The sequence below is a fragment of the Anomaloglossus baeobatrachus genome, chromosome 2, assembly GCF_048569485.1.
Source record: "Anomaloglossus baeobatrachus isolate aAnoBae1 chromosome 2, aAnoBae1.hap1, whole genome shotgun sequence".
NCBI classification, from domain to species: domain Eukaryota; kingdom Metazoa; phylum Chordata; class Amphibia; order Anura; family Aromobatidae; genus Anomaloglossus; species Anomaloglossus baeobatrachus.
In genome coordinates this window covers 759134632-759146657 of record NC_134354.1, presented here as the reverse complement: position 1 = coordinate 759146657, position 12026 = coordinate 759134632, and the positions used below count along the sequence as shown (strand labels likewise).

At 47.0% G+C, this 12026-nt stretch overlaps 1 protein-coding gene across 1 annotated transcript in view; it reads right to left on the bottom strand.

Moving 5' to 3' along the window:
* The window catches only part of MRE11 (MRE11 double strand break repair nuclease), a 314955-nt gene that overhangs the window by 165484 nt on the left and 137445 nt on the right, over window positions 1-12026 (bottom strand). Inside the window, exon 11 of the mRNA XM_075337495.1 lies at window positions 7057-7183. Within this exon, the coding sequence (XP_075193610.1) occupies window positions 7057-7183 (127 nt within the window). The remainder of the gene's footprint in view (window positions 1-7056; window positions 7184-12026) is intronic.

The following is a 12026-nucleotide window of genomic DNA, read 5'->3' as shown; positions in this document are numbered from 1 at the left end:
CCCCATCACACGCACTTACCTCCCGGACGACCTCGCTGTGGGCGGCGAACATCTTCTTCCTGAAGGGGGAGGGACGTTCGGCGTCACAGCAACGTTACACAGCCGCCGGCCAATAGAAGCGGAGGGGCGGAGATGAGCGGGACGTAACATCTCACCCACCTCCTTCCTTCCGCATTGCCGGCGGGACGCAGGTAAGCAGTGTTCGTCAGTCCCATGGTGTCACACGGAGCGATGTGTGCTGCCACGGGAACGATGAACAACCGGAGCACAGAAGGAGGACCGACATTCTGAAAATGAACGACGTGTCAACGAGCAACGATAAGGTGAGTATTTTTGCTCGTTCACCGTCGTTCGGAGGTGTCACGCTACGATATGTCACACGATGCCGGATGTGCGTCCCCCGACGACATATCGCCCGATATATCGTACCGTGTGACGCCGGCATTACAGTTTTCCTTGTATGACTTTACATGCGGAGATAGCTGTCAATCACCAGTAGAACCACCCACTGGACTCAGATACATACATACATACATACATACATACATACATATATACAGTACATACATACATACAAACACCAGGGATTTCAATTGATAAAATGCAAGTTATACTGAATCTTTTCCACAAACCTATATATCATTGTACTCATCTCCTCCTCCACAGACCATAATGCATGTACAACGTGACAGTGCCCTTTAAGCTTTCCCGTCCCGTATTTTAATCTAAATGCTGGCATTTCTATCTTCTCCGGCTCCTCTTCGTTTTTCACAACATAAAGCCAAAAACTGCAGTTCTAGATGAGGCCTCACAAAGGACATAAAGAGGGCTAATCTTATTGGCTTTTGCAGCTGCTGCCTGGCATTGAGTGCTAGTTTGCACAAGGCTTTCTCCTGCTCCATTACCCTCAAGTATATCCTATGTAATGAATGTTCTGCCATATTTTTTATTGCAGCTCTAACATACAGTAGGTGCAGACACAAATAGACTTCTGTGTACTCGGGAGCTAGCAAGAGGAAGAAAAATACTGACAAATGAATAAAAGCATCTAAGGCAGTGTTTATATTGCGTTCTTGTCCACAAATTTGTGGCTTCCGCCCAAAACCCTGAAAAACAGGATTCAGGTGTGATCACCGACTGGGCCATTGCCTTTAATGAGGCAGTAGGAGTCCCTTTGTGCTCTGACTGGCTTCTGTGTTGGCTGTGTCCACCTTCTTCAGGCCAGCACAAAAGCTTGGAACGTTGCATTTTTTGTGCCCACCTCAAGAAGGTGCGAACTGCCGAAACAGAAGACGGACAGAGCACAAAGTGGCTCCAACTGCCTAATTACAGGCAATGGTCCAGTCAGGGGTTGTGCCTGAGGTTTAAGATAGAAGCCCCGATGGAGCCACTGACAAAGCACAATGTGGCAAAACGCAACGTAAACCTGCCCTAAAAGAAGAACTCTTCACATTTTATTTTTCGATAAAGCAGGACTAAGAAAATTACTTTATAATGGCAAGAATACATGATGCTTTGTGGAAAACAGTTGCCTTCGGGTATATGCACACGTAAAGTATTTTGTGCAGATACTTGCGCACCAAATCTGGAAGGAGAAAATACTCAACATGTCCATGAGACTTCAGGATTCTCGTACACTTTGCTGGTATCAGGAAACCTTTCAGGTTTTATGACAAATCTGTACTGAAAAACTAATCAAAAAAGCAATAAATCTGCAACATGTGCACACAGCTTTAAAGATCACCCCCTCTTCTGTTTGGTGCTGAGTAAAATGAAGCCAGAAATGTCACTCGAAGTAAGAATCACCAAGCTATGACTTGCCTACTTTGGACACCTCAAACGAAGAGAGCAATCACTGGAGAAAGACAATAGAAGGAACAAGGCGAAAAAGACAACCATCAACCCGATGGCTTGATACTATCAAGATAATGGCAGAGAAGACCCTGGTGGATCTATCTAGGCATAAAAGAAACTGGTGGACCTATCTATGCGTAGAAGACCCTGGTGGACCTATCTAAGCATAGAGGTCCCTGGTGGATCTATCTAAGCGTAGAAGACCCTGGTGGACCTATCTAGGCGTAGAAGACCCAGGTGGACCTATCTAGGCGTAGAAGACCTTGGTGGACCTATCTAGGCGTAGAAGACACTGGTGGACCCATCTAGGTGTAGAACACCTTGGTGGGCCTATCTAGGCATAAAAGACCCTGGTGGACCCATCTACAATTAGAAGACCCTGGTGGACCCATATACACGTAGAAGACCCTGGTGGACCCATCTACACGTAGAAGACCTTGGTGGATCCATCTACACGTAGAAGACCCTGGTGGACCCATCTAGGTGTAGAAGACCCTGGTGGACCCATCTAGGCGTAGAAGACCCTGATGGACCCATCTAGACATAGAAGACCCTGGTGGACCTATCTAGGCGTAGTAGACCCTGATGGACCCATCTAGGCGTAGTTGACCGATCTAGGCAAAGAAGACCCTGTGGACCTATCTAGGCGTAGAAGACCCTGGTGGACCCATCTAGGTGTAGAAAACACTGGAAGACCTATCTAGATGTAGAAGACCCTGGTGGGCCTATCTAGGCGTAGAAGATGCTGGTGAATCTATCTAGGCGTAGAAGACCGTGGTGGACCTATCTAGGCTGCACAAGATTGATTTTTCTACAGAGTGTTCATCCATCAAGTCACCATGGCTCGAGATAGAGCTGATGGCCGTTAAAAGAAGAAGAAACATAACAGGTATTCCTAATGAACTCCTGATACACGTACATGCTCCATTTGAAGAAGCATGCATGTATTCGGAATGGGGACGTTGTTGCACGCTGCTGCCAGAGATCAATGGCAATGGCTTATCTCTCCAGAGAAAAAGGATTGGGCATGTTGAAATTGACCATGTTCAATCTACATTTTCTGTGCAGGAATCATGTGTTGAAATATCTGATGGTACGACTGGAGTTTCAGAACATATTGTAATTCCATGGGTTAATATTAAAAATGAATGTTAATTTTGAAAGTTAAATAGACTTTAAAATTTATACTCATTTTTTAATCATTTCATCCGATTTTATAATAAAGGCTGAGAACATAGGTTTAAGGTGTAAGACCTCCATTAACTTCCCCGGCTCGATACAGCGCTCTTAACTGCTAAAGCGAGTTTACACTGGAACATTAGAGTAATCGCGGCACTGATCTCCGTCCTGCCGGGCTTATGCCGGGATTTGCTTCAGCATCAATTAAGGTTTAAAGAAATGTGATCAAAAAAAGCAAATACATTCCGTCTGGTTTGCTGAGCATCGATCGGAGCTGAAATGTAACCCGTATAAAGGCAGACAATTTTTGGATTCTAATTTTTTATTTCTTGGCTTCTTTTAAGAGCTCATTTAGACGTCCGTTTTTCCGCCTATGGAAAAAACTATCCTAGTTCATCAGTGATTTCACCAGATTTTCCCGAGAGACAAATTTTTTAAGGGAACCTGTCACCACTTTTTTGGCCTATAAGCTGCGGCCACCACCACCGGGCTCATATATACAGCATTCTAACATGCTGTATATAAGAGCCCAAGCCGGGGGTATAACATATAAAACACTTTATAATACTTACCTAATGGTCACGCAGTGGAGTTGGGTCATATGGGCGTCTCCGTTCTCCGGTGCCGGTGCCTCTTTCGGACATCTTCGTCCTCTTTCTGAAGCCTGGGTGCATGATGTGGCTACGTCATACACACTCGCCGGTCCCGCGCAGGTGCACTACAATACTTTGATCTGCCCTGCTCAGGACCTGAACGCCGGCGAGTGTGGATGATGTCGGACGCGTCATGCACCGCGGCTTCAGAAGATGTAGGGCGAAGATGGCCAAAAGTGGAGGCGCCGACACCGGAGAACGGAGACGCCCATATGGCCAACCGTGCGACCGTTAGGTAAGTATTATAAAGTGTTTTTTATGTTATACCCCAGGCCTGGGCTCTTATATACAGCATGTTAGAATGCTGTATATAAGAGCCCGGTGGTAGTGGCCGCAGCTTAGACACCAAAAAAGTAGTGACAGGTTCCCTTTAAAAAAAAAAATCCCAAATTTTGTTTCGTCTGAATTTTTTTTTTTTAGCGGTACAGTAAAAAATAACTGGTAACGTGATTCTACAGGTTAGTACTAGTGGTGGGTGGGCCTGGACTGTAAATTCCGGATCCACGTGTATTCAAAAGTAGAGTTCTCAGGGAACTCCGGGTACCGATGCGCATGCGCATGCACATGCACATGCACATTATACTTACTAGTGTCCCGCGCGGCTGTATACGGCTTCCAGGGTGCTCAAACTACTTCCGGGGCTGCTCATTAACCTTATGCATATTCACCGCTTCCCCCGGCCACCGGCAGCCCCGATGTCTCTGATTGGTTACAGTTAGACAGTACCCCCAGCCCATATGACAGCGTCTGACTGCAACCAATCAGAGATGCTATGTGTATCCCTATAGTGTAAAGATAAACAAATAAATTGGCGTAGGGTCCCCCCATACTATGATACCCAGCACAGATAAAGCCCCCAGCCATGCTCTTATCTTGACTGTGTATCAAAATAAGAAAAAACACATGCGGTTTTTTTTTTTTTTATTTCTATTATTTTTTAAATAAATAATTTATAAAATTGGCATTCAGTCCCCCTCAATTGTGATACCCAGCTAAGATAAAGCCCGGCAGCTGGGGGCTGGTATTCTCAGGCTGGGGAGGACCCATTATTATGTTTACGGTGGCAAACATGGGGAATGAGAAGGTGTTGTCTTCGTAGTGGACAACCTTGTTAAGTTTCTGGGTGTTACGTGAAAAAGTTCTCGAGGTATGAATACTTTCTCAAGGCACTGTATTTTTATACACTTCTCATTGAATCCTAGCAGATCTTATTATGGAGGTTTTCAAGTTTCTTCTTGTTTAATGACGGAAGTTAAGAAAGAGCTCAATATTCAATTAAATATTAGATAATTTAACTCTAAAAGAAAACAAAAAAAAAAATAAAAAAAAATTGCCAGAATTTTGCATTAGTGTGAATCAATGAGTTACGGATAAGCCTCATAAATGTGTATTGGGAGCCCCTTAACATTAGGTCACTAATTGGGGAACTTGTCAGTTAAAAGCTCAGGGGTTAGCACTATACGGCGGCTCAGGGGTTAGCACTATACGGCAGCTCAGGGGATAGCACTGTATAGCGGCTCAGGGGTTGGCACTATACGACAGCTCAGGGGTTAGCACTATACGACAGCTCAGGGGATAGCACTATACTGCGGCTCAGGGGATAGCACTATACGGCGGCTCAGGGGATAGCACTATACGACGGCTCAGGGGTTAGCACTATACGGCGGCTCAGGGGTTAGCACTATACGACAGCTCAGGGGTTAGCACTATACGACAGCTCAGGGGTTAGCACTATACGACAGCTCAGGGGTTAGCACTATACGACAGCTCAGGGGTTAGCACTATACGGCGGCTCAGGGGTTAGCACTATACGACAGCTCAGGGGTTAGCACTATACGACAGCTCAGGGGTTAGCACTATACGACAGCTCAGGGGTTAGCACTATACGACAGCTCAGGGGTTAGCACTATACGGCGGCTCAGGGGTTAGCACTATACGACAGCTCAGGGGTTAGCACTATACGACAGCTCAGGGGTTAGCACTATACGACAGCTCAGGGGTTAGCACTATACGACAGCTCAGGGGTTAGCACTATACGGCGGCTCAGGGGTTAGCACTATACGACAGCTCAGGGGTTAGCACTATACGACAGCTCAGGGGTTAGCACTATACGGCGGCTCAGGGGTTAGCACTATACGACAGCTCAGGGGTTAGCACTATACGACAGCTCAGGGGTTAGCACTATACGACAGCTCAGGGGTTAGCACTATACGACAGCTCAGGGGTTAGCACTATACGGCGGCTCAGGGGTTAGCACTATACGACAGCTCAGGGGTTAGCACTATACGACAGCTCAGGGGTTAGCACTATACGACAGCTCAGGGGTTAGCACTATACGGCGGCTCAGGGGTTAGCACTATACGGCGGCTCAGGGGTTAGCACTATACGGCGGCTCAGGGGTTAGCACTGTATAGCGGCTCAGGGGTTAGCACTATACGACAGCTCAGGGGTTAGCACTATACGGCGGCTCAGGGGTTAGCACTGTATAGCAGCTCAGGGGTTAGCACTATACGACAGCTCAGGGGTTAGCACTATATGGCGGCTCAGGGGTTAGCACTATACGGCGGCTCAGGGGTTAGCACTGTATAGCGGCTCAGGGGTTAGCATTATACGACAGCTCAGGGGTTAGCACTATACGGCGGCTCATGGGTTAGCACTGTATAGCGGCTCAGGGGTTAGCACTATACGGCGGCTCAGGGGTTAGCACGGTATAGCGGCTCAGGGGCTAGCAATATACGGGGCTCAGTGGTAGCACTTTGCGGCAGTTTATTGGTTAGCACTGTATGGCAGCCCAGTGGTTAGCACTGTACGGCGGCTCAGTGGTTAGCACTATATGGCGACTCAGGGGTTAGCACTGTACGACGGCTCAGTAGTTAGCACTGTACAGAAACTCAGTGGTTAGCGCTATACAGCAGAGCAGTGATTAGCGCTGTATGACAGCTCGGTGGTTAGCACCGTACGACAGCTCAGTGGTTAGCACCATACGTCAGCTCAGTGGTTAGCACTATAAGGTGGCTCAGTGGTTAGCACTCTTGCTTTGCAGCGCTAAAGTCTTCCGTTTAAATCCCACTAAGGATAACATCTGCCAGGATTTTGCTTGTCCTCCTTGTGATTTGTTTGAGTTTTCTCCGGTTTCCTCCCACACTCCAAAATCAAACTGATAGAGAATTTAGATTGTGAGCCCCGATGGGGACTCAGTAAAGTGCTGTGGAATATGATGGTGCTATATAAGTAATGCATAATATATAAATTAATTAAAAGGGACTGATGCAAACCTTACATACCCACCCAGGACATGTTAAAGCATTGAGTAAACTGAAAGAGCAGCGCAAGTGCGGTCAACCCTGTGACGATTACATCATGTACTGACCTTTCTTGTCCTTCTGCTCTTTGTGTCTGAAGAAGTGGACGATATCTTTAGGATTAGCAGCTTTATCCACAAACTTCTGGCTGAACCGTAAAGTGTTGAAGGGTTCAAATCCGCCCGTGTAATCCACCTGAGAAAGACAGCGAGGTTACTCAGAGTGCAGATATACATCTTTAAAAAAAAACTCCCTCTTTGATTAGGATCAGACCTCGCAACATTTTTGGATTCTTCATCTCAGCAAGTTAGCAACAAATAGTTAGCAACTTTCTGCCTGTCAGTTCTTGGGGGAAAAAAAAATAGTCCCAGACAAACCCCTTTAATATTGCAGTAAAACAGCAGTGTCACCTGTTTACCTACAAGATTAAGTTTATTGTGCAAAGAAACGGTGAAAAGACAGCAGCGGCACATAACTGTTTCTGTTAAATTATTATTATTATGTACAATAATCATAAACTATACAAGGCACAGACTGGTACAGGAGTAGAGAGGTCCCTGCCCGCGAGGGCTCACAGTCTACAGGGAATGGGTGAGGATACAGGAGGAGAGAGGACCCTGCCCGCGAGGGCTCACAGTCTACAGGGAATGAGTGAGGATACAGGAGTAAAGAGGTCCCTGCCCCCGAGGGCTCACAGTCTACAGGGAATGGGTGAGGATACAGGAGTAGAGAGGTCCCTGCCCGCGAGGGCTCACAGTCTACAGGGAATGGGTGAGGATACAGGAGGAGAGAGGACCCTGCCCGCGAGGGCTCACAGTCTACAGGGAATGGGTGAGGATACAGGAGTAAAGAGGTCCCTGCCCCCGAGGGCTCACAGTCTACAGGGAATGGGTGAGGATACAGGAGTAGAGAGGTCCCTGCCCGCGAGGGCTCACAGTCTATAGGGAATGGGTGAAGATACAGGAGTAGAGAGGTCCCTGCCCGCGAGGGCTCACAGTCTATAGGGAATGGGTGAAGATACAGGAGTAGAGAGGTCCCTGCCCGCGAGGGCTCACAGTCTACAGGGAATGGGTGAGGATACAGGAGTAGAGAGGTCCCTGCCCGCGAGGGCTCACAGTCTACAAGGAATAGGTGAGGATACAGTAGGTTAGGGTGGGAACAGTCGTACGGTGGTATCCTTTTGAAGTTTTTTAAGCTAGGTGACAGTCCAACATGTTAGGGCAGATCGTTCCCGAGTATGGGGGAGGCACTGTAGAAGTCTCGGATGTGATTGTGGGAAGAGGAGATGAGAGGAGTAGAGAAGGAGATGTTGTGAGGATCTGAGGTTGCGTGCAGGTAAGTACTGGGAGGCTGGATCACATATGTATGGAGTAGACAGGTTGTGGATGGTTTTCTAGGTCATGGTTCGAGATTTCAACTGGAGTTGTTGGGCAATGAGAGGCCAGTGAAGGGATGGGCAGAGAGGAGAGGTCAGGGAATAGCGGGGGGAGAAGTGCATTAGTTGGGCCGCAGAGTTTAGAATAGATTGTAGGTGTGCAAGACTGTTAGAAGGGAGACCAGAGAGCAGGGGGTTGCAATAGTATAGGCAGGAGATAATAAGGGCATGCACTAATGTTTTTTCAGGTTCTTGAGAAAGGAATGTACAAAACCGAAAAATATTTTACTGTTGGAGGCGGCAGGAGGTGAAGAGGGCTTGGATATGTGGCAATCACAGGATGCAGCCTTATGCGGGCGTCACACGGTACGATCTGTCGTGCGATTGCACGAGCGATCGCACCCGCCCCCGTCGTTTGTGCATCACAAGCAATTAGTTGCCCGTGGCGCACAAAGTCGTTAACCTCCCGTCACACGCACTTACCTCCCGGGCGATGTCGCTGTGGGCGACGAACATCCTCTTCCTGAAGGGGGAGGGACGTTCGACGTCACAGCGACGTCACGCAGTGGCCGACCAAGCGTGAGCGGCGGAGATGAGTGGGACGTAACATCCCGCCCACCTCCTTCCTTCCGCATTGCAGGCGGGACGCAGGTAAGCTGTTGTTTGTCGCTCCCGGGGTGTCACACGGAGCAATGTGTGCTGCCATGGGAGCGACGAACAACCAGCGTGCAGCAGGAGGAACGAGATTATGAAAATGAACGATGTGTAAATAAGCAACGATAAGGTATTTTTGCTCGTTCACAGTCGTTCGGAGGTGTCACACGCTACGATATCTCGAACGATGCCGGATGTGCGCCACGGAATCCGTGACCCCGACGACATATCAACTGATATATCGTAGCGTGTGACGCCGGCATTAGGGTGTGTTCACACAATGTTTTTGAGGAGTTCAAAATCCACAAGTTTTTCCCCAAGTAGAAACTGCTTCAGGAAACTTTGCCTTTTGGCGGGAATTTTTGGTGTTTTTCCTTTCCTGAAGCAGTTTTGAAGAGTTTGGGAAAAGTATTTTTTTCCTGATGCGTTCTTTTCAGCCTTTTGATTGGACAGTGCCAAGTTTGGAGACATTGACTTCAGGATTCGCTGCACCTTTAAGTGAAGAGGCTCTGCTCGGGCAATAAGATGTTTGCCTGTACTCTATGGGCAATGCTCAATTCTCCCAGCGGCGCCACCACAGGCCAACTGAAGCATTGCATGATTCCCATGAAAATCTTAGGACAAGTAAGCAGGCGGGGATCTCCAAAGTGGAAGACCCACTGCTCTTTGCTTTGCCTAATAGATGGCCTAATTGGGGAATGTGGAGAATCTGAAAGCCGGGCACCTTTTCTTTGTGGGAGACCAGAGTCACATCTAACATGACCGTTATCGCAATTTCTGAAAAGCAACAGGCACGACGATATGGAAGCAAACGTAGGCTATGTGCGCACGTTGCGTTCTGTCAGTGCAGAAATTTCTGCAGCAATCTGAAGAGCACACGTGCGCTTCAAATCGCTGCAGAAAATGTCCGTAGTGAAAAAAAAAAAAAGCTGATTCCATGCGCTCTGACTGCAGCCCCTCCCATAGACAGAGCAGGGGCTGCCGGCAAAGCGCACGGAAGAAGTGACATGTCACTTCTTAGAACGCGCGCTTCGGGCAGCAGCCGAAGCGCTACGCTCTAAGACGCCACGTGCACACAGCTTCTGCATAATCTTCATAGATTATGCAGGGGACGCAGGCCGCATGCAGTTACGCTGCGTTACAAAGCGCAGCGTAACTGCATGTAATTAAGCAACGTGCGCACATAGCTTTACTCACCTTCCGTCTACACCACTGTGCCGATGTCGATGGTGGGGGCTTGGGGGGATACATTACCTTTTCAATAAAATCCGCAAAATACGGTTTATTGGGCTGAAAGCCCTGGACCATAAAAAGCCTTTTATTACAGTTACAAAAGTGTCTCTCTTTATGAATTACATCCCTATGAAGTATGGTTCCTACATTAAGAAATATGTGCAATAATAATAATAATAATAATAATAGTGAATTGTCTCCATAAATGAGCAGACAAGCAGGAAAGCACTCAGTATTAGAAAGTCAATTACTCTGGCGAGGTTTAGAGATGATTATTCAATAGAGATGATCGCGAGAGAAGAAATTTCAATATTTCTAGGAATTTAAAAAGTGATGCCCAGAACAAAACAGCAGTATTTAGGAGATACCCATCTTTCCCAATCTATTACAGTTGGAAAGTGCTGATGGTGGATGGGCTCTCACACAGAGATCTGCGTCACTGTCAGGTCCCTCACTGTTCCAGCTGTACTGCACTGCAACTCTCACGCACAGATCGGGTACCAGTATCACGTCCGCGTGAGTGATACTGCTTCCAGTCAGGGGGAGCCAACCACTGTAGAACGCAGGGGGACCTGACAGCGACACGGATCTGTATGTGAGAGCCCATTCACTTGCCAACTCTAATTGTTTGGGGTTTGGCAAGTGCGATTCTTTTAGGACGTGTCTGTTTTCTTTTGGGGGTAAACTAAGCATTACATGAAGAATAAAAAATGTAAGCAGGTAATGTAAACCATTGTAAATATGGTCTGTACCCACCACTATAGGACTGGATCTCCACCATGAGATTAGCGGATCAGATAAGAAAATGTGTATCTGAACCAGTAATAGGATTAACACAAAATGTTGATGTTCCAGAATGTGATGACATTTATATTTGAAGAAATGCTGACTTTTTGTTTAAGAACAAATATGAATTGTTGTCCATGGGAAAATATAAGACATCCCCTGAAAATAAGCCCTAGCGCATCTTTGAGTAAAAAATAATATAAGACCGTGTCTTATTTTTAATGGTAGAAACAGAGCAGGATAAGATGGAGAACAGGTGTTCAACCTGGACACAAATATAATATTGCTTTAAAGTGATACTTCAAAAAAAAAGAAAAAAGGATTCACCTGGACATACCTTCATAAACTATGAAGCATCATTAATAGTGTGGACTGTAATCCTGACAGTGCCTTCTATATGCTGTGATGAAGGAGCAGCTCCTCAGTGCTCCCCCTTCCTTCTGGGACATTAGGTCACAGATCAGGGGGCGTGGCCTGTTCCTGGATTCCACTAACAGCCCGCTCCCAATGACATCTTCTCCCATCCAATCCGAAATTAGGGAATGTGGCCAGTCCTAGCCAAGCTGCAGTCATTTCATCTGTGCTCTGCCTGCCCTCACCGCCCCCCCCCCCTTCATTCAGGGTAGATACCCCCCAGTTTCACAGCTTATTACAGTCATAGCTCCATCTACACTCCTGGATATGCCATACAGAAGCTGCAAATTAGGCTTTGATGGTCAATAAATCGTCACAAAATTAATCCTTTAACTAAAAGTGCCCCCTACCTATAGTGACACATGGTGGAGGGTCCATAATGTTGTGGGGCTGCTTTGCCGCTTCTGAGACCGGAGGAAAAATAAAATTATATTCACTCTATCAGACATCCCCTGAAAATAAGCCCTAGCGCATATTTTGAAGCAAAAAAATAATATAAGTCCTTGTCTTATTTTCGTGGGCACATGGTGGAAATAGAGCAGGATAAAATGGAGAACCGGTGAAATTCAGACAATT